Source organism: Sturnus vulgaris, chromosome 25 (genome assembly GCF_052056855.1).
Source record: "Sturnus vulgaris isolate bStuVul1 chromosome 25, bStuVul1.hap1, whole genome shotgun sequence".
NCBI classification, from domain to species: Eukaryota; Metazoa; Chordata; class Aves; order Passeriformes; family Sturnidae; genus Sturnus; species Sturnus vulgaris.
In genome coordinates this window covers 6,166,528-6,188,357 of record NC_142267.1, presented here as the reverse complement: position 1 = coordinate 6,188,357, position 21,830 = coordinate 6,166,528, and the positions used below count along the sequence as shown (strand labels likewise).

Sequence of the window (21,830 nt, the reverse complement as noted above, 5' to 3'; positions counted from 1 at the left end):
AGACACAGAGCCACCTCATCACACATTAAAATAGTTTATTTTGGTTGCAAACCTGTAATTGTCTTAAAACAAAATGACATCAGTGCCTGTTCACAAATACAAAAACAAAACAAAACAAAACAAAAAAACCCAAAAGAAAAAAAAAACTCCAACCAAACAAAAACCCCCCAAATTAAAAAAAGAAAAAAAAAGACAAGTTTGCCAAATAAGTTAATTCCCCCCTTCCCAGTATCAAAAGTGCAAAATAGGTACCTAGTTCTCAGTCCTACTTGTCAGGCTGTGCTTGTGTCCTGGCTCCTGGTTGCTCTGGGTGAAGGGCGGAGACAGGGACAGGGAGGAGTGTGGAAACAATCTCCACTCCGGGGCCTGTATTCCTTTGCCTCAGCTCTGAGCACTGGCACAGTGCTCAGATCTCGCTAGGAAAGTGCACTAGGACCGAATCTCCTCAATCTTTGGATTACAAATCACCATGTGTGGAACAGAATCACTCAAGTGTTCAGAAGATGATGGGGGTGATGGCTCACGGCTGCTGGGAGAGGGCAGATCCTGGGATAAGCAGCTCTGACCGTGGTCTCAATCCAGCAAACACCTGGAGTGCCACGCTGGCACTGCAGCCAACTAAACCAGGGGTCAGAGCAGCTTGACTTTTGCTTCAACCCAGGCAAAAGTTTTCATAAAAATCCAGGAGCTGTGCTCCTGTCCAGCTGCAGCTGGCACAGGTGGAGTGATACAAGCATGCCCTCAGTTCGACTCTGGCTGAAAGGGGAGGTTACCCGTGCTAAAAAGAAAATAAACCCAAGGATTCTGGCAACATGTAACACACACAGTGGATGTGAAGGCCATAAAGCCTTCTCCCCTTCCTCAGGGTTGGGCTGAGTTCCCTTGCTATAGCATAACTAGGCACTTTTTTTCATGAGTTGAGGGTTTTCTCCTTGTTTCTGATCAGCTGAAGAGACAGCAGAGATCCAGAGAGCGTTCTGCTACTGCAAATGTTTAAGACATTATGTGGAGCCTTCTGCTGGGCTAAAATCTATTCCAGCCACATCCTGCATTGCAAGCTGTGAGAAAAGTGCAGGAATGCTGTGGTGATTGCTCCAGCCAGGTGGAAATAAAGTCTAGAAGCATCAGGCTGGTGTTTTGCTCCCTCTCTGCTCTCTGTCAGTGCTGCCTGTGCACCTTCACAGGAGCTCCTGGGCAGGGAGAAGACCTCACCTTCCTTCCTTCCCTCTATTTTAGTGCCTCATTTGGCAGCCCAGAGTGCAGTGGGCTGGAATTAACTAACCTCACGTAGGGATGGTTTGTAGCATTGCAGCCTTTATTTGAACATGTTTTACAGGGGATCTGAGGTACCTGTGGGGGTTGGAGCATGCCAGTCTGCTCTCAGGATGGGGAAATGCAATGAAGCAAGGCTTTAGGAGCAATTAGGGCATGTAGGGAGTACAGTGAATAGAGTATTCCCAGCTTCTGTGCAGGATTTAGCAGCTAGCTCAGGGGGGCAGTTATTCCTATGACTGGCTGCTCTGCTAAGATGGTAACTAAGGTGGTAAGGGCTGAGCCTGGAATTAACACCAAGTGTTCACTGAGTGCTCTGTGTTCCAAGCCCTGTGGCAAAGGCCAGTGGCCCCTATCCCTGTGCTTTGGCAGTGCCAGAGCCTGACGGTGCCACAGGGTCCAGATCCACAGAAGGAGGAGGCCTGGGTGCCAATGTCAGCCCTGGAGCAGTGAAAAGGAAGAACAAACCTCGCAAGATTTCAGTCCTGGCCATAAAGAGAAGCCATGCTGCCTTGCTTGGTCACTTGAGGAGTGTTAAGCAGCCACAAGGCTGCTGCCTTACCCAGGGCCACCCTTTCCCTGTGGTGTTGGAAGCAGCTGCCGGGGCACTGCTACAGCAAAGCACAGTCCAAACCCAGGGCTGTGCAGCTGCTCTAACCTTACACACCCCACCGCTTCCAAAGATGAAAGAAATACCCAAGAAAACAAACACAAAGCCAAGGGAGCAGCCTGAGTGTGGAGACATGGAGGTTTGGGGTAAGAATGGGTGAGAGGCTGAAACCAAACATCTCAACCCCAGACTAAACCAAAGGAGCTTCACACGCACGCAACGGTCTGATGATACAGCACTTCTGGGGCAACATTTCAGGAATACAATCGTTGAAGGATGAGGTTCCTCGATACAAAGGAAGGTTGGTTTGTACTACAGCTGGAAAGGTGTTTGCAAGGAGCCCAAGTGACTCCCTGGCAGCTACGTAGATTTTTACACATCTACTGGCTCATAGCAGCTCACGCCTACAATCTGAGGACGCAGGTAAAGTTATGGCTCTAGGATACATAGTCTAAAATCGACAGAAGCAGAAAAGGCATCTGAAAAATCAATGTGACATTTAAATGGCTCAACACTTTGACAGTATTTTACGGCCATGCCCTTTCCCTCCCTGTTATGGTTCAGCCAGTGCAGCTGCAGGTGGAACCATGACAGGAGGAGCACGAAGCATGCAGATTGCCCACAAGGCTGCACCACGGGGAAGTCCCAGCTAAGGTTTGCTACAAGGGAGATCCTCCTGACTGGATTCTGCATCACTTACCATGGGGAAAGCCGAGAGTACGACTGCCTGGTGGGAGGAGGTCTTTTGGAGGGGCAGGGCCTGGAGGGTCTGCAGGGTCTTGCCAGAGTTACACCATGCACCATGGGCTAAGCACACGGGGACGGGGAGGGAGAACCGGCCTGCATCACCGGCTGCAGCTGGTCCGGACCCAGGCAAGTCACGGATTTCTTCAGCCGAGGTAAAACGAGGTGGGACGGGGGCGACTCGGGAAGCAGATGTGGCAGGACAAGAGGGGCAGAACAGACTTCTTGGCTCTTCGGTCGTGTGGCGTCCGAGCGCACGGCGGGGCGGTGCAGGGCGCGTGGCTGCGCTTGGCCGCGCTCCCGGGCTCCGGACGCGGCACGTGTTCAGCCCCAGGAGAGTTCACCTAAATCCTAAGGTCCATTTATCACGCTTGTTTGAGTATTCCTGGAAAGAGCTGTCCCTTGTCATCTTCATAAAAAGTTTGTCCCCTTAGAATCTCTGTAAAATCCCTCAGTCTAGTGCGGGCCACGAGGGGATATAGAACCTCTGTAAGGAACCCTCTAGAAGGCGTTCCATCCAAAAGGACAATTTGTGTAATTTGTTTTTAATGGACCTAGATCCTGGGCTGGAGGAGGATTTCCCTCTGGCTTCCACATGTTGTGAAGCATCGTAATCCTTGCATGATCCCAGGGTTCCCCCCTCGTCCCCTGATTTGTGAGGCTTAAAGAGGCAGAAATATTTCTTGTGGCCATTCAGAGCCAGGACATAGCCCGTGTAGTCACGCTCGAGGAAATGCTTGTCGTACTGGTTTGGGATGGGGGCTGCATCCTGAGCAAACTCCAGCAGATACTCCAGCCACTCTCGGTGCTTGTCCAGGCTGAGGAAGGAGAAGTGAAGAGAGCTGCTCCTGGAGGAAGAGCAGAGAAGACAGTGGGGTTAGCAAGTGTCCTGAGTCTGGCTGGATTCCTATTCAACAGGTAAAGAATTGTCAGCAAGGGCAGGGCTGTTCTGTGTTGCCACAGCTCCTTTTTCAGCTCAATGTATGCAGCACTGTCGTGCTTTTGATTTGTCAAAAACTGGGTACAGCTAAAGTGGCACCAGCAACCGACCCCTCTGGCCACCATCACCAAGTCTGGCTGGGAACACCAAGTCTGGGTTTTTGGTGCCTCACTGCCACTGATGAGGGCAGAGGCCGCTTCGCTCACCAGAAGCATTCAGTCCTGGCCATGCAGCCAACCCCCCTCCTCATGTGTCACCAGAGCAGCATCACACGAGTGGTTAACACTGCAACAGAAGCCTGGGAGAAGGCCCAGCCTACCCTGTGAATGTGTAGACTTCCAGGGCGAACTTCTGGAGCAGGGGGGTTTTGGTGGAGTTGGACAGGATCAAGACGACGTTCATGTGCCCTGGCCTCAAGCGCACCAAGTTACTGGTGTAGTTGATGTCCGTTAGCTCAGTCACCTCAACAAAGCCCTTTTTGGGAATCCTGCTGCAACAAAAAGACTGGGTGAAAGGGGGACAAGGGACTGGGAGCAACTGAGAATGGAGAAACTGTGAGTGCATTTGCCAGCCCTTTATGCCAAGCCATCCCTGTGCCCTGTAGCAAAAGCCAGTGTAACTGGTGCAATGGCTTGGTTTGCACCTCCCTCAATGAGTGGGTCAGACCTTTACCTATCCCCTGAGGACGCTGTCTTGGGCAAACTTGGTGGGAATTGTTTAATAAGCAGATTAGTGTCCCCTTGTCCTTGCTGGCTGGGTGCTGGCTGCACACTGCTCCTCCCTCCCTGCTGTGCCTGCACTGCCCTGCACAACAACTGCACTATGTGCAACATCAGCACTTCTCTACTCTTCACTAACCCTCCCTGCACAGGTGCTCCCTGAGTAATGCTTCTGCAGAAAACATTCTGGAGAAGTTAAGAGAGGGAACCTGTTACTCTCTTTGCTGAAGTTCACGTCGTTCTTCTCCGTCTTTGCAGCCGTTTCTTCTTTCCCCGAGGGTGGAGCGTCCCTTGTGTCACTTGAATCACTGCAGAGGAAGGTGATTTTGTGTGTAAGGTTGGGATTGGACTGGGGAGCTGTCCCTGAGGGCATTTTGGTGTGCACTCACCTGAAAGCCTGAACAATAACGGTGCCAAAGAGAATGAAGAGTGCAGAGAAGAGCAAGGACAGCAGTGGCATCATTTCTCGCCTGAGGGGAAGATGTGCAAGCAGCAGTTAGATCTGTGAGTTCACATTTTCTGTCTCAGTTTTGGTTCCTGCTTATGTCAGATAATCCTGTCTGCCTTCCCTAGAAACTCAGCTTGTTTCTTGGTCTTAAAGACCATCATGTTTTTGAGTGCTGTCCTGTTCCCACCCAAAAGGAGGCTAAAATTGGATCTGTTTTAAAATAAAGTGACAGGGAAGCAGTGAATACCAACAGTGGATGCCCAGTCCGTACCAGTTACTGTGAAATAAACTGTCCCAGCAGTCTGAGATGTAGTCCAGTGTGGAGTAGAACCATCGGATAAGGAACATCTGTTGAAAAAGAATGAAAAGCAGAAAACTAAATGACAAAACTGCTATAAAGAGCCCCAACAGATTAGGAGCATGCCATGAGCTTCCTTCTGTAAGTAAGAAATCTTCTAAGAGTTTTGCCTTGTTATTTTATAATATAAATAGTGCCTGAACAACCATAATGTGACTGTCCACAAAGGTAACACATGGTTGTCAGGAATCTGGAAAGGCTGTGCACTTACAGGAGCAAGCTCGTCATTCAGGTCTGCCACAACAGTCTCTGATGAGAGAAGGCCAGGGTCTGTCCTCAGCTGGTCCAGGAGATCCAGGAGGATGAAGTTGTCCTCTTTGCTGCCTTGCCAGGCCTCCTCCAAGGCTTTATAGGCGATCTTCCCTGCATTATTGCGTCTCTCCAGAATGACCACCTGGATGAGCCAAGAGCATGGCAGATGTCAGAGAGAAAGAGGCTTTTGTTTTCTTCTAGACAGATGATTCATTTCAAACCACTGCCCAGAATCAGGTGTCAGATCAAAGTACAGCATCAATCAAATGACAGGTTAAGAGAAGAAGGGATTAAAAAAATAAAAGGAAACCCTCACAGCTGATTTTCCATGATACTTCTCCTCATCCATCAGCAAGGCGTCTGCAAATTCCGGCTGCCGATCGCTGTAGACATGCACAAACTTCAGCGTGTCTTTTGTGTTGGCCACAGCAAAAGTCAAAAAGGCCTCATAAGCCTCAGCAAACTTCTCTCCTTCCCCAGTAAGCAAGACCACGCAGTGCCTGGGTGACACAACAAGACGTGAGATTAAGAGCCAGTCTGGAGGTGAGAGGGAATGACCAACCCCTTTCCTCTTGCCAGAATCGATCCTGATGAGCCAGAAACCTCTCTGACAGTGTGGATATTGAGCATGATCCAATGTAGTCATTGCTCTTTTCCCTCAGAATCAAACCAAAAGTGACTCTAGGAGCAGCCCCAGAGCCTTGGGGAATAAAACAGGGACACGTCACTTACTTCCGCTGACGGTGAGACTTCTTCACAGGACACAGCTCCTGGAACAGCCTCTGGCTGGTGAGTCTGGCCACCATGAGGAACTTATTTTGGGAAAGGAAGTCATCAATGAGCTGCTTCTTCATTTCTCGTGCCTGGCAAGGACCAAGAAAGCAGAAGTCAGAAATCAGTAGGAAGAGGAGGGGAAAGCTGCTGGATGTTCCTGGAAAAGGCTGCCAACCCTTGTGGTCCTCCCTGCAATCACCCAAGATGTTTTGAGGCCCCAACACTGCGAAGTTACATGTGCCCCCCTCCCCAACAGGTTGGAGTGCCCCAAGCTTCCTCCTAACACTCCCTCTCCTGCCCCAAAGCCTGAGTTTAAGCTGAGAACACTCTTCCTCCAAACTGCACCACTGCCCACCCCCTCATGGCCAGCTTGATCAGAAAAGCTCTGTGCCCGTTTCCCTAAGCTCTTGGGAAGGGCTCAGTGATACCTGCACAACGTCAGCGGGCCGGTCGATGTGCTCCTTGAAGATCATCATGGTGGGAGTGTAGACGTTGATGTTGTACTGGCTGGACAGCTCCTCAGTGCCTCGGAGTCCCACGTACACGTACCCAAAGGACAGGTAATCGCGGTAGGCAAAGGCCGTCAGCTGGGAGGGAGGAAATCCCCAGCAGTGTTTATGTCACAGAGTAAACATTTTCTCCCCCAGGTGCCTGTGGTGACTGCTCCAAGAACGGTTCCTGCTGTTTGAATGCTATCAGATATGCTGTGAGAGGTGCAAACCCTCCCTCTCCCTCACTGAACCAAATTTTGTGTCCTCTTAGTCATTGTGCAGGGATCCACAGCTTTGTTTACAGCCTGACATGTTGTAGGGTAGCAGGGGCTTCTTAGGAAATGGGATTTTCAGCAACATGCCACAAACATCTCTCAGTCCCAATAAAGGCTGTTCATCTGTGTCGCTGCTACCTCTGAACACAGCTGTACCTTCACACCCATGAAGGGTAAAGAAACAGACTCCTAACAAAGCTGGTCGCCTGGCCACGTCATTTACAACCTGCACAAATCACCTTGCTCTTCTTGAACCAGTCAGTGAGGTCTAGAGGCATCAGTCCACCTCTGCTCACAGCAGTGGAGTGTTTTATTTGGAACATCTGGATTTATCAATGATGCAGTGAGAGAAATTACATTACCTTGTATAACAATGGCACAACTGGCATGTGATCGAACAGCAGCACGTGGGGCTTGTTGTCTTTCCTCCAGTCAGACAAAAAACTGATGTAGTTTTTATCTGTAATCTTCAGACAGAAGCAGAACATTAGTTTAACCTTTAAGCTGTCAGACACCAGCAACACTCTGCAATGAGGTGTCTAAAGGAGGGCTGAGCCTGAACAGGCTGTCCAGGTGTTGCAGGAAGCAGACTCTGGGTTGGTCTTTTCAACATATATTCCTGATTAATAAGTGAATTAAAACCATCACTCTTGATCTCTCTCAGCCCTCTTAGTTATTGCAGCCTCTGTTGATGCCATTCCAAGTCAATGCCAACAGCACTGTTATTCTCTTGTTTGTTGGGACCATATATATATATATATATATATATATATATATATATATATATATATATGTGTATAACGGGAAGCCAAGGATTAAAAGGCACCCGAGACCTTCATTAAATCTGCTCCGTTTGAGGTGTGATACCTCTCAGAAAGGACATACATGGCTGCAGTTACTGCAGAAGGGGAAACGATCCCTATTTTTGGGGCGAGAAGTCCAATAACTCCAATACCCAGAAGACAAGTCAAGAGTCCATTGGGGATGGTGACCCCATGTAATGATCCCAAGGGAAAATGAGGTGAGGTGAACAAGGCCATAAGCACAGGCCAGGCAGGTGAGAGTGCTGTGGGGGCTGATCCAGCCACATCTCAGGGGCGGTGGGCATTTTAGGATTCTGTCAAAAACCACCATAAGGCTGAAATGCAGGAATATTTTATCAGGTAGGAGGTTTTACTTATTCAAAGGTCTGAAGGAAAACTGGGCAAAACAGGACTTTGTGCCAGTGAGCTTTAGCAGATGTGTCCTATGAGGTAGCGAGTAGTCCCTAATTTGCTGGATGAAATGCCGAGAAAGCAGGAGAGGAGTGAAATCCAGCAGGTTCATGTCCTAGGGATAGCTTGGGTAGAGCCCTGGCAGCTGTGGGGTGTCACAGCTGGGGTCAGCCCCCACTAGAATCACTGGTGTGAACATCTAGTAGCAGGATCAGCTCTTTTAAAGGACAAGTGTTACAGAGCTGCAGGGTGTGAACGCTTCTGACAGCACCAGGGTTTGCAGCTTTGTGACACAGATCAGCTTGGAGCCTGAATTAAACAGATTAGCCACTGAAACAAGAGAGGGATCTCCAGGCAGAGAGAAGCAGCAGCATCTGACACCCCTGCTAGAACCTACCTTTTCAACAAGATTCCCTGGCAGAAGGTTCTCCACGAATTGCCGCAGGTTCTCACGAACGACAGCGTTGTGGAAGAAGGTTATTTTACCATTAATGAGCCCCAGCAGGGTCGGGGTGCTGTGGGCACCCAGGTGATGGGCGAGGCGCCGTTCGTACCCCGCGTGAACGACGCCGATTCCTGCTCCTGCAAAAGGAGAGCACCAGGTTCACCTGTCACATCCCCAGCAACCCAAATGCCCAGTGGAAAACTGATGACCTGTTCCTTTGCCCAGCATCCTGCTTTAGTTAGGAATGTTTGGGAGGGCATTAGGATAAAAGCCTGAGGAAATCCACAGAGTTTAAACTGGGTCACACAAACCTGAAGGCAAACCACTGCAGCCTTACTGGGTGAGGGACACACACCCAACATCAATAACCTCATCCTTACCCAGAGCCTCCAATTCCTGAGCAACTTCCTTCCACACAGGCTCGATGTGGATGCAGCTGAAGCACCAGTCTGAGGTGATTTTAATGAGGTAAGGTTTCTTGAAACTATCTGGCACGATTTCATTGATGTAGTGGGAAAAGTGGAGCAAATACTTCTCATCAGAGGTGTCACGCCTCTCGGAATTGAAAGGGAAATGGAAGAAGGACTCATCAAAGTAGAAGCCATCATGGAAGCGGTGGAACTGGCGATGCTGCTGCTGAGAGAAGCCCTGACTTTCCCCTGCATCTCCATAGCGATCAAAGTTTGCCCTCTTTTCCTCGTTGGAGAGAATCTGGAAAGTAAATGATAGAAAAATGACTGCCTGAAACCATGGGGGGAGCTGCCTTGACTGTAATCCCTCAGTAAATAACATAAGGAATGTGCAGCCTCTGCTGCACATCAGATGGAGAAATATTTAGAAAAAGGAAGCATCACATTCTTCTTAGGCTCTTAGATAAAAAAATCCTCAAAGCCCAAAGAAAAGGAGCCCCTGAATCCAGACTGCTGTACCCACTTCTGTCACCAACAGCTCCTTGGGTCTGAATATCTTGTGTTCTGAGCACAAACACTCTTTTCTGGAGTGGCTCTGGCTGGTGTCTCTTTGAATCTGGAGGGTTCAGAAAGTGTCAAAAGTTTCAATGAGCAGCCAGAAGCCCTGCAGAGAAACTGCATTTTTTTAGCAGGGAAGTAAGGATTTATTTTGATTTCCATGGGCTTGGCTGCCACAAACTGGAGCAACCAATTTCCAGAACATGCAAATAACTACTGCTAAGAATAATTTGGGGTGACTGAATTCCTGTGATGATGAACGTTGCTTACATCACCCCAAAATGCTTTATGTAGGTGTGACACAGTCAAGACGCCGCCCAGTCAGGCAGAGCTTGGGGAATACCCACTCCTTTCTCCTTTGAGGCTTTTTAGGCAGAACAGGGCAGACCTGTAGCAAAATATTTACAGCAGAAACCATGCTGGTGACCCCAGCTCTGTCAACAAAGCTGAGGAAATATTTTGGGTGGGTAATGTCCACCTCCACAGAGTCAAGCACCTTTTCCACAAAGAAATACACCGGGAAAACACAAAGTCACGTATGGAAAACAAGGTCACTTAATGTTAACGATGGCAGGAGTTTACAGGAAGCACGTGTTACCTCGTAGGCCTTGCTAATCTGGATGAATTTGTCCTCTGCTCCCGGGTCCTTGTTTTTATCAGGGTGCCTATGGGGCAGAACCACAGGAAAAGGGGTCAGTGGGGGAGCTGTTGGAGGTGAGAAGAACATGGGCAGAGAGAGCATGCAGTGACATCCTCAAGGCTGAGATCAGATTTATACCCAGCACGTGCTGTCCCTGCCCAAAGCCCATCCCAAAATGCAGCACTGGGATGTGTGCTGTGTGCCTGTGGACCTGTCCCTCTGTCTGCTCCATCCCTAGCAGCCTGAGTCCAGGACAGGGAGCGTGTCTCCTTCCTAGCAATGCCTCCCTTGGCTGCTGCCCTACATAACTACCTGGTTCTTCCTTGAATCACCTCCTGCCACGGCCTCGGGGATGTCTCACATAGAGCAACATGGGCTCTAAAAGCTGCAGGTAAACCTACTTTATTAATTTTATTTCCGTGCCATAAGCCTGCTCCTCACCACACACCAACTACATGAGGAGCTGATGACATTTGTGCAGCCAACACATTTCCCTTCCACAGCACAGAGACTGAACAACCCTTAGACATTGAGGCATCAAGCTGAGACTTCAACCTTTGTGTATCAGAAGTTCCCAGGGAGAAAGTTTTCTCCCCACAGCCAGACTCCAAGGGAACTTCCTCCCCCATCACTTGACTCTGGGAGAACTTTTTCCCCTTGTAGCCAGACTCTCGGAGAACTTTTCCCTCCACAGCGAGACTCTGGGAGAACTTTTCTCCCTGTAACCTGGTTCTGGGAGAACTTTGGAATAACCTTTTTCCTGCTGCTAATCTCTGCCAGAATTTTCCCCCCACAACCACATTTCAGGAGAACTTCCTCCCACCTCACACTGTAGCCAGACCCCGGGAGAATTTTCCCACCCTAGCCGGACTCTGGGAGAACTTTCCCCCCTGTATCCTGATTCTGGGAGAATAAGTAGACTTATAAGCAGACTCTGGGTGAACTTCTTCCCCTGCAGCCAGACTCCAGAGGGTTTTACAGCAAGTATCGCTGGCATGGAGCATCTACGTGTGCCAGGCGGCCTGCGAGGCAGCCGGGACGCACAGCCAGGCCGGGCGGCTCATGGCACCGCAGGGCCCGGCGCTGTCACCGAACCCACACCGGGATCCCCTGCCGGGGCCGGGCCGAGGGGGTGCAAGGGCAGCACGTACCATTCCCGGGCGAGCCGCTTGTAGGCCTTCTTGATGTCGGCCTGGCTGGAGCTCCGGCCGACCCCCAGCACGCGGTACGGGTCGAATTCTCCCAGCGCGGCCGCTGCCAGCGCCGGCAGCAGCAGGAGGAGCAGGAGGCAGCCGGCCCGTCCCGGCTCCATGGTGCGGCGGGGCCCGCGGGCGCACGGAGCGGACGGGCCGCCCTCCCGCACCGAGCGCCGCCGCTTCCGGCGCGCCCGCCCGCCGTCCCCATGGAGACCGAGCGCTTCCGGGGAACCGCGGCTGCCGTGAGGCCGTGCTCCGAGGGGAGCCCTGAGGGACAGCTCATCTTGGCTCAGGAGCCCCTGAGGGACAGCTCATGGCGGCTCAGGAGCCAAGGAGGGACAGGTCATGGTGGCTCAGGAGCCAAGGAGGGACAGCTCATGGCGGCTCAGGAGCCCCTGAGGGACAGCTCGTGGTGGCTCAGGAGCCAAGGAGGGACAGGTCATGGTGGCTCAGGAGCCCCTGAGGGACAGCTCATGTTGGCTCAGGAGCCCCTGAGGGACAGGTCATGGTGACTCAGGAGCCAAGGAGGGACAGGTCATGGTGGCTCAGGAGCCCCTGAGGGACAGCTCATGGCGGCTCAGGGGCTGCGGCAGTGCCATGGGTTGGGTTTGCGATGGGGATGGTGGCAGCCGTGTCCTGGCGGGCATCGGGCCAGCGAGAGGATTGTCCTGCTCTGCTCTGTGCTGTGGCGGCCTCACCTGGGATAGTGTGGACAGGTGTGGGCGCCGCAACATAAGAGATTAAAGATGTTACAAAGCGTCCAGAGGAGGGCAGTGAAGTTGCTGAAGGGCCTGGAGGAGAAGAGGCGCAGCTGAGGGCGCTTGGTCTGTTCAGCCTGGAGGAGACTGAGGGGAGACTCAGTTGCAGTTACAATTTCCTCTGAGGGGAAGAGAGACAGACACTCATCTCTGCTCTGTGACAGTGACAGGAGCCCAAGGAATGGCTGGAGCTGTGTCAGGGGAGGGTTCAGTTGAATATTAGCAAAAGGTTCTTCCCCCAGAGGGTGGTTGAGCACTGAACAGGCTCCCCAGGGAATGGGCACAGCACTGAGCCTGTCTGAGTTCAAGGAGCATTTGGACAACACTTTTGGGCACATGATGTAACTCTTGAGGTGTCTTGTGCAGGACCAGGACTTGGACTTGATGATCCATGTGAGTCCCTTCCAACTTAGCATGTTCTGTGATTCTGTTTTGTTTTTTTTTTTTTTTGTTAAGTCGTGTTTATCCAAAGACTTCCTTCCTGTCTCGTGCTCTGGCAGTGAGGAGGTTCACACTGGGAGGGAGCACAGATGGGGCAGGTGACCTGAACTGGCCAAAGGGATATTCCACACCACAGAATGCCCAGTATATAAACTGGGGGGAGTGACTGAAGAGAAGGAAGGAGCTGATCTGGGTTCAGGAAGATGATCTGACCTCAGTCAGTGGGTGGTGAGCTGAGCAACTGCATTGTGCATCACTTGCTTTCCCCTTTATTATTGTTATTGTTGTTGTTATTGTTGTTATAATTTACCATTACTACTGTATTTTACTTTATTTTCAATCATTAAACTGTTATTTTCTTAACATACAAGTTTTACTTAGATTCTCCTTCCCATTCGGCGGACTGGGAGGGGAAGAGAAGGGGGTAGTTGAGCAAGTAGCTGCGTAGTGCCTAAATTCCAGCTCAGCTTAACCCACAACAGTTGGCTTAGGGAGTGTGGGTTGGATGAATGGGTGGTGAGGTGGATCAGGGGCTGGCTGGGTGGCAGAGCTCAGAGGGCATGATCCACTTGGAGGTCTGCAGTCAGTGGCTTCCCCAAAGTTCTATACTGGGCCCAGTCTTAATCAACTTGTTTATAAACAATCTGGCCAGAGCGGTGGAATGTACCTTCAGCAGGTTTGGTGATGATATGGAACTGGGGAAGTGGCTGATGCACCTGAAGGCTGTGCTGCCATTCAGCAGGACTTTGAGAGGCTGGAGAATTGGAGAGAGAGAAACTTAATGATGCTCAACAAGGGCAGATTCAGGTCCTGCCTCTGAGGAGGAAGAACCCCAAGTACCAGCACAGGCAGGGGTGACCTGCTGGAGCATCTCTGCACAAAGTACCTGGGGGTCCCATGCTCAGTGAGCTGTCCTGGAGCCAGCAGAATGTCCTGGGGGCCAAGAGGCTCTGGGGTGCACTGGGAGCAGCATTGGCAGCAGGTCAGGCAGTGACCCTGGCCCTCTGCCCAGCCCTGGGAGGCACAGCTGGAGTGCTGTGTCCAGCTCTAGGCTCCTCCCCAGCGAAGGCTGATGGAGCATCTCCCTTGCTGAGGAAAGGCTGAGAGAGCAGGGGGTGTTCAGCCTCGAGAGGAGACACAGCTGAGGAGAGCCCCGTCTGTCCCTGTCCGTCCCTGTCTGCAGGGACAGCAACGGGCAGGAACTGATGCACAGGAAGTTCTATCTGAACATGAGGAAGAACTTTGCGGGTGATACAGTGTCTAGAGAGAGTGCGGAGTGTCCATCCCCGGAGGTATTTTAAAAAAACCCAACCAAACACCAAAACACAAAAGGACGGAATTCTGTTTCGTTTGCTCTGGGACGACTCTTCTGAACCACACCAGGGCTCTTCCAGCCGCACCCCGTGTGTGATTCTGGGACTCGGAGACGGGGGCGCTTCCGGGCGGCGAGCGGCGGTTCCGGGGCAGAGCGGCGGCTCCGGACATTGAGCGGCGGTTCCGGGGCAGAGCGGCGGCTCCGGACATTGAGCGGCGGTTCCGGGGCAGAGCGGCGGCTCCGGACATATTGAGCGGGCTCCGGACATTGAGCGGCGGTCCCGGTGCTCAGCGGCGGTTCCGGGGCTCGGCGGCGGCTCCAGACATTGAGTGGCTGTTCCGGGGCTCAGCGGCAGTCCCGGGGCTCGGCGGCGGTCCCGGTGCTCGGCGGCGGTCCCGGGGCTCGGCGGCGGTCCCGGGGCTCGGCGGCGGTCCCGGGGCTCGGCGGCAGTCCCGGGGCTCGGCGGCGGTTCCGAGGCTCAGCGGCAGTCCCGGTGCTCAGCGGCGGTCCCGGGGCTCGGCGGCGGTCCCGGTGCTCGGCGGCAGTCCCGGCAGCCCAGGCTCGGGCCATGGAGGAGCAGCAGCGGCGGGCACTGCGGCGCGGGCGGGCCCGGCTGGTGGCGGCGCTGCGGGTGGAGCCGCTCTGGGAGCCGCTGGAGCAGCGCGGGATCTTCACCCGGCCCATGCTGGAGGAGCTGCAGGTGGGCAGGGAGCGGGACACTGAGCGCCGGGGGCGGCCCGAGAGGGTCCGTGTTCCCTGAGAGCCGGGGACGGGCATGGCGGGGTAGCTGCTGCATCCCCTGAACCCAGGGGACAGGCCCAAGGGAGGGTCCTGTGTCACCGAGCCCTGGTGACAGGACTGAAGGGTGGCCCCCATGTTTCCTCACCCTGATGGCTCCATATTCCCTTGGGCCCAGAGAGGGAACCCATGCCCCCTGAGCCCACTGACAGGTCTGTGGGGTGGCCCCCAAGGCCCCTCACTGTAGTGACAGACATGGGAGCGATTGTCTTGTGTCCTCTCAAGTCCAAGGGAGACTCCAGGTCCCCTCACTCTGGTGACAAGCTCATAGGGGGACTCCATGTCCCTTTAGCACTGGTGATAGGCCCAGAGGGATGGTTCTCTGTCCCCCCACTCTGATGACAAGGCCTGGGGTTGGTTCTTGTGCGAATAAAATGTTTGAGAGCCCCCACTTGTCCCTTCTTGTCCCCAGCCCCAGGCAGTGCCAGGTGTAGGGGTTTCTAGGGGTTTCTCTTTGTGTCTCCATCCCAATCTGATGACACCCTTAAGGTATTCTTGTTTCCCCCCTTGGTTACAGGTGGCAGGCTTGGGGGTATTTTTACCCTGTCTTACACACTGGGGACAACCCAGGGGTGCCTGTTTGTCCCCAGGGACCAGACTTGGGGTGCTCCTTCTCCCCTTTGCCTCTAGACTCATTATTGGGCTGGGTGTCTCAGTGATGACCACTGTTGGAGAGAGGTCAGGGCTGGGGGTCTCTGACTGTTTCCACTCAGTTTTGCTGTTGTTTACCCCATGTTCATGTCCTGGGTGTGGATCCCGCATTGCCCTGCTCAGAGCGGTTGAAGGCACTGCATGAACACCTGTTTTGGGTTTTTCCCCTCTGCAGAGCGCTGGCAGCCGAGGAGACCAAGCCCGGAAGTTGATCACTGACCTGGAGACTCGAGGGAAGCAGGCTTTCCCCGCCTTCCTATCCATCCTGAGGGACACTGGGCAGGGCAGCCTCGCAGAGATGCTGCTCCAGGAGTGTGAATCCCAGGCGGTGCCTCCGCAGCTGCCGGACCTGCGGCCCGTGGAGCTGGAGCTGCGGGAAGAAAAACAGCGGAGAAGTCAGTGTTGAGGGGGTGGTGTGTGTTTGGCAAACAGCAGCATTGGGGTTGGCAGCTGGGATCCCTCTTGCTGTGGGCAAGACTCCAGGAAGTCTTGATTTTTATTATCCTGGTAGAGGTGACTGTTGGGAGGATCATGGAATCCCAGAATGGTTTGGGTTGGAAGGGACCTTAAAGCTCATCTCATTCCATCCCCTGCCATGAGTAGGGACTCCTTCCACTAGCCCAGGTTGCTCCAAGCCCTGTCCAACTTGGTCTTGAATACTGCTGGGGATGGGCCTCCACAGCCTCTCAGGGCAGCCTGTATGTCCTGCTTTTCTGTGGTCACTGCGCTAAAAGGAGAGAGAAAGGACAGCAACACACACGGAGCTCTTTGGGGAAAAAAGGCCAATTTATTGTACAGACAGCCCGGATTTAAAGTGTGTTATGTGCAGCTATGACAGGACAGGAGCTCATTGGACAATTGGGAAAAACATCCTTGGGACAGCACCTCAGGATGTATCCCACGAGAAAGACACCAGGTGTTAATCTTTATGATGAATTCCACTCTGTTTGTCACCATGTTGTCACCCTGGGAGACTCCTCCCTAACTGAAGCTGCAGTCAGCTTGTCAGCCTGGGAATGGAGCTGAGAGTCAGAAGAAATTCAGGCCTGAAAAGAATTTCCAAACTGTAATTCCCTAGCTCTCTAAATGTGTATGTCCACACTTTTCAGCAGTGGAAACTTTTGATCTCAGACTCGTATTCTGTATTTTTGTCCCATGTCATTACAGATGTGACCCCTCACGAACGTTTGTCTATCCCAGTCCAAGCAGAGAGTGAAAGACCTCGAATACGTCCTGTGCCAGCCCGGGGTAAGCCACATTCCACTCCTAGAGCCATGCCAAAGGCTCGTTTCCAGTATGGTGGGAAGGGCAATTCATATGTGTTGGGAAAGACATGAACTCTAGGTGTGGTCTTGTTGTGGAGTGTGGTGAGCTGAATCCTGTGTCTGTTTTGTGTTGTAGGTTCAGCTGTTGACAAGAGGAGTCGTGACCAAGTTAGTATTTGAGAAGGTTGAAAGTGTTCCCTACTGGGCAAAAGCTCTGTTCCTCATGGGTGACTCCAGAAAATATTTCTGGAAGAGCTAGTTCTCACTTTATCTTACCTGAGCAATTACTCCCTGAGCTGTAACAGGGCCAATGGTCTCAGAGTGAGTCAGTCATTAGCCAGATATTCCTTAAGATTACCACAGTGATAACACAAATTCTTGGCTCCTTTTGGAGAGGTTTGATGATGCTGCCTGAAAGAATTTCCCAGAAATTTCAAATTGATGTTGAATATGCAGATAAAGCAGCAGCTGGTTTTCCACAAAGGTTTTTCCCAGTTTAGTGGGTTGTTTCTTGTTCCTGGCTGCTGATGTGTGTGGAGAATGGGTGCTTCTACCCATCCTTAGGACTAGAGAAAAGAAAAAGCTGTGAAGTGAGCCACTATAAAGACTCCCATTCCTCACTGGCATTGTATCCTGCTGGATTAGCCAGCAAGCACTTGGAATAAGAGGGAATTTAATTGTGATGTGTCCCTGCCAGGAATATGAGATGAAAGCTGATCCCTGTGGACACTGCCTGATCCTCAATAACGTCAATTTCTCCAGAGACTCGGGCCTGTCCACCCGAGAGGGCTCTGACATTGACTGTGAGAAGCTGGAGAGGCGCTTCAAGGCCTTGCATTTCACTGTCCTGACCCAGCGGGATCTGAAAGCTCAGGTGAGGCTGGGTGTATCCTGCTCACATGAGGGATGAGAGGTGAGCCCCTGGAAGTGATGGGAATGCTTTAGGGGATGTGTCTTGTGTTGGCAGCACACCCCAAAACCTCCCACAAAGAAGCAATGAACCACTTGCATCCTCTTACTTTATTGTTGAGCTGCAGTTGCAGAAGGAGAGAGGACCTTCCACATTTTCATCCCTCTGCACAAATGTTGAGTCCTGGTTGTGATTTGTAGGGATTTGATGAGGCTGTGTTTTTGGGATAGCTCAGACAGCTGTGTCATGTCTGTCTGTGCCATCCTTGGCTATTACTGGAAGTGTCAGGGGGAACTTGATCAATTGAAAGTAAAATATAGTTCTCTGCTCACCCACCTGCTCCCAGTCAGAAGCAGTGGATTTCATCAGATAAATCATGTGGAAATGTGCTTTGGTTTGTGGTGCTGCATTGTAAAGAGTGCAGAGAGGTGAGAGATCTGTGTGATTAAAGCAGCCAGTGTTAAATAAGGGCAGAGATGCAGAAATACTCACTCTCTGCCAATGGCTTTTGCCAGCTGTACTTGGGGATCATCTTATCCTGTGGCAGAGATTGACTGGCTCCATGGCAGTGCAATTAGAACAGGGCCTGGCTGTAACCTGTGGCTGAAATATGGTTCAAAAGACTCTCACTGTGATGTTTTCCACACAGGAAATGGTGTTGGAGCTGCTGAAGCTGTCACGGCAGGACCACAGTGCTTTGGACTGCTGCATTGTGGTCATCCTTTCCCATGGCTGCCAGGTGGGTTTGTCCCATCTCTCCCTTTGTTCCTTAGGCATGGGAAAGGGTCAATTCCCTGTCCTGTGGTCTCACACAGGGTGAGAGGGAAGTGGTTTGGCAAAACCTTGTTCTGCCATCACAGTACATTTCAAAGAGTTACACTCTTATTCTGGGTTAAAGAAAACAGGAGTTTCTCTGGTGTGGTCTGATCCAGTGGTGACAGTGGGCAAGTGTTTCCTATTTTGGAAGTTGGGGTCAATACTTTGGAACTGAAGGGAGGTCCCACTCATCCTCATGCTGTGATGAATCAGTCCTTCCTGTTCTCCAGCTCTGACTGGGAGATGCTATTAGCAATAAAGCCTGTTTATTCCAAGTCAGTTCTTGAAGGATGAGGAGAGGCATTTCTTAGGGAAATGGTGTATGGTAAGTGCCCATTGTACCAGAGGATGAAGAATTCCTTTGCTGGAGGATACAGATAATAGAAGTTGAATTGGTTTTAGTGTGTTTCAAATGTCTCTTGGATGTCCCCTTACCCTGACTTGGCAACAGGTATTCCCACAAACACTAGGATTTGTTCTGGTACCTTTATGCCATGAAGCACCTGATGGGAAATGGGCTCCCTCAGACCTGGCCTTGCCTTCCATGTCACTAGCTCCTGCATTTTCCTCTTGCAGACGAGCCATATTCAGTTTCCTGGAGGCGTTTACGGAACGGATGGAAAACCCATTCCCATAGAAAAGATTGTGAACTATTTCAATGGGTCCAATTGCCCGAGTTTGAGAGGAAAACCCAAACTGTTCTTCATCCAGGCCTGTGGTGGAGGTGAATCTTTGTGTTGGCTCCAGTAGCGTTGGGCTGTGGAGATGTGGTCAGGCTGTGGCTTTGGCTCCCTGTCTGTTCAACGACTGCCCCTCTCTCCAGCTGTCTTCTCACACCAGCTGCCTCTTACCATGTGCTGAGAGGCTGTTCCAGCTCTTCACACATAGTGAGGAATTTTGTATAAACCACCGATGACTTTGACTCAACTGGTGCAGCCTAATGCCAAAAAGCCTTGTTTTGTTCTAGGGTCTTTGTCCTTTTCTTTGCCCATCTTTTCTTAAAGTTGGATGATTCACAACTGTAAATGTCTTGGGTGGGATGAATGTCAGGAGCTGTCTTGTTGTTGCTTCTTTCAGAACAAAGAGATCAAGGCTTTTTAGTGGATTGTGATTCACCTGAAGAGGAAGCTCCTGGGGGTTCTTTGGAATCAGATGCGACCCCATTTCGGGTTCCATCGGGTAATGTGGATGAGCCCGATGCCATTGCCAGTTTGCCCACACCCGGTGACATCTTGGTTTCCTACTCAACTTTTCCAGGTAAAACAGCCTGTGCAAATCCTTTTCTGAGCATGGGGGAATTAGCAAAACAGTTGGAGCTTCATGGCCAAGGATGGGGCAATTCAAGACAATCCAGCTCTGTGGAGCAGCAGGAGCTTGTTGGATGAGAACAGCAGCTGAGTTTTGGCATAACATTCCCCTTCTTTCTCTGAAGGTTTTGTCTCCTGGAGGGAGAAGTCGAGTGGCTCATGGTACGTGGAAACGCTGGATAATGTGCTGGAGCAGTACGCCCATTCAGAAGATCTGCTCAACATGTTAGTGAGGGTAAATGTCTTTTTTGTTCTGCTCTTTGTTGATGAAGGAAATAGGGCTGTGATCAGTTGGGGCATGGAGGCCTACACTCAAAAATGGGATGAGGATGTTGTGTGTTGAGTTTAGGGATGGGCTAATTGGAGGTACTGCAGAGAGCTTTAACTACAAAGAAAATGTCTGGCCTCCATCTGCTAAAAATCACTGGAAGTTTCTCCAGTGAGGAGTAATCCTGGCAATAGAGGATTTCTTTAATCCTTCTGAAGAAATTGCTAAAAAATATCTTGTCTTGTCCTATCCAAGCTGATGGGATTTGGGTGCTTCTGTAAGCTTGTCCTGGGGGTGGAGGAGCACAGTGCACAGGGATATGCAATGAGTCAGGTTGATCAACATCTTCCTTTGTGTGCCTTGTTGACTCAATATTGCCAAAGCTGCCTACAAGTGTGGGTGCCCCAGATACTTTTTCTGTTCTCCATGGGAAGGAGAAAAGTCCAATGTGGAGGGAGAGAGGACTTACAGAATCACCTTGTTATTGTCTGGTTGTTGTGGTGCTTCTTTGCCACCTTGGCATGGCAGCCATTGATTTCAAGGGATGGGAGAGCATCCTGTTCTCAGCCTCTCTTCTGTTGCCAGGTGGCACACGCTGTCTCTGCCAAGGGGAGGTACAAGCAGATCCCAGGATGTTTCAATTTCCTCCGTAAAAAATTCTTCTTCACGTGTGACTGACACGTGGGCTCCAAGCCCCCTGCCAAGCACTGGAGATTCTTCCTATGGCTGAATGAAACCTGTGCCCACCATGACTTGGTGTCAGTGCTCCCTGTGGATTTTGCCTGTGTGTCCAGATGTTTGTCTGGAGAAATGTGATCTGCCAGCGCTGGCTTTGCCCTGGAGTGGAGATGAGATGGAGATTGTGCTGTGCCAATGGGCAATGTTGTGGATGGAGCAGGAAGTCTCTTTGCTGGAGAACAGAGCCAGAGGAAAGCACTTCTGGCTCGTCCTGACACAGCCACACTCAGCCTCAGTGTTTTTCTATGCTGATCATGATGTTTGTGTCCTCTGCTGCCTGGGTAACTGATTGAGGGGACCGAGGTCTTATGTTCATGTGAGATGGGATGAGTTTTGCTGTCCATGTTTCTAATAAATGCAATTAAAGAGCAGATCTTTAGCTGTATTCCTTTGTGTGTTCCATCTCCTCATTGCCATTTCAGCACCTCCTGAAGGCTCCTGTGAAGTGGGAGGAGTAGGAGCCTTTACTCATGTCTGCATTGCTCTGTCTGGTCATTTACAATGTGGCTGTGCCAGCCCATGGAGCAGGCATCCTGCTCCTTATGAGGAGTCAGTCAGGAGTTACAGCAGGAATCTGGTGAGGATTTGTTGAAATACCAGTGCTGAGGTAAAGTACTTAAGGAGCTGCTGTGGTAATGGCCTTGGGTCATAAATCCTGCATCTGTGTTGGATTTTGAGGGTAGAAACCATCCTTGGAGCCACCCTTGGGAGGTGCAGAGGCCTCAGGGTAGGTCTGTGCTGAGGAGTGCTTGGGGATTCCCAGGGAACCTGGGAATATCCAGTCTGCTTTTGCAGTCATTGAGCATTTTCATGCTACTTTGGGAGCATTTCAGGTGCTTTGAGGGTGCAGCAGGAGGGAGCCAGGGCTGCCCTGAGCACCCCAAGGAAGGTGCAGCTGGAGCTGGGTATGCTGTGATGGCCTTTCCTGTGCTCAGGTGTTTGTGAGAGCTCATGGTTGTCTCCTTCTCTGTTCCCCTTCTCTATCCCCCAGGGCAGTGGGGCTCTGGGCTGCCCTGTCCTGTGTTCTCTAGTTTTGTACAGAGCATCTGGGTGTGCAGGTGATCCCAGGGCTGATCCCATCTCCCCTGGATCTGTTCTCCTTGAGGAAGGGTGACTCTGCATCTTGTTGATTTCCTCGTTTCTCTCACTAAGGAAGCATGGGGACTGGGATGTCCCCTGGGCACCCTGGCTGGGGTGGGGGTGACTTTGGGTAGAGA

General features: G+C 51.5%; 2 protein-coding genes across 3 annotated transcripts; one reads left to right on the top strand and one right to left on the bottom strand.

Moving 5' to 3' along the window:
• Nucleotides 1-18: 18 nt before the first annotated feature.
• On the bottom strand, nt 19-11,477 carry DNAJC16 (DnaJ heat shock protein family (Hsp40) member C16). 2 transcript variants are annotated; one of them, XM_014881757.2, is made up of 14 exons: nt 11,302-11,477; nt 10,109-10,175; nt 8,923-9,253; nt 8,495-8,679; nt 7,246-7,350; nt 6,546-6,704; nt 6,076-6,206; nt 5,660-5,843; nt 5,303-5,485; nt 5,005-5,081; nt 4,675-4,755; nt 4,495-4,593; nt 3,886-4,056; nt 19-3,474 (listed from the first exon to the last, which is right to left on the bottom strand). In XM_014881757.2, the coding sequence occupies exons 1-14, from the start codon at nt 11,460-11,462 to the stop codon at nt 3,078-3,080; spliced, it is 2,331 nt and encodes a 776-aa protein (XP_014737243.1). In that variant the 5' UTR covers nt 11,463-11,477; the 3' UTR covers nt 19-3,077. The 2 variants fall into 2 exon arrangements, with proteins under 2 accessions (XP_014737243.1, XP_088034724.1); XM_088178598.1 differs by having other exon boundaries at nt 3,886-4,053.
• A 2,606-nt stretch (nt 11,478-14,083) lies between these two features.
• Nucleotides 14,084-20,984, top strand: CASP9 (caspase 9). Its single transcript, XM_014881727.2, has 10 exons — nt 14,084-14,560; nt 15,485-15,704; nt 16,477-16,557; nt 16,711-16,742; nt 17,272-17,448; nt 18,134-18,223; nt 18,877-19,024; nt 19,378-19,557; nt 19,733-19,842; nt 20,461-20,984. The coding sequence occupies exons 1-10, from the start codon at nt 14,429-14,431 to the stop codon at nt 20,551-20,553; spliced, it is 1,263 nt and encodes a 420-aa protein (XP_014737213.2). The 5' UTR covers nt 14,084-14,428; the 3' UTR covers nt 20,554-20,984.
• The last annotated feature ends 846 nt before the right edge of the window (nt 20,985-21,830 follow it).

Bases quoted from the DNA above. Each gene is read 5' to 3' on its own strand.
- CASP9 (XM_014881727.2), top strand. From the start codon at position 14,429: ATGGAGGAGCAGCAGCGGCGGGCACTGCGGCGCGGGCGGGCCCGGCTG. The intron at 16,743-17,271 runs GTTAGTATTTGA...TGTCCCTGCCAG, and splicing joins ACAAGAGGAGTCGTGACCAA to GAATATGAGATGAAAGCTGA. The intron at 19,025-19,377 runs GTGAATCTTTGT...TGCTTCTTTCAG, and splicing joins CATCCAGGCCTGTGGTGGAG to AACAAAGAGATCAAGGCTTT.
- DNAJC16 (XM_014881757.2), bottom strand. From the start codon at position 11,462: ATGGAGCCGGGACGGGCCGGCTGCCTCCTGCTCCTCCTGCTGCTGCCG. The intron at 9,254-10,108 runs GTAACACGTGCT...TTTACTTTCCAG, and splicing joins AGATTAGCAAGGCCTACGAG to ATTCTCTCCAACGAGGAAAA. The intron at 8,680-8,922 runs GTAAGGATGAGG...CTCCTTTTGCAG, and splicing joins TCAGGAATTGGAGGCTCTGG to GAGCAGGAATCGGCGTCGTT.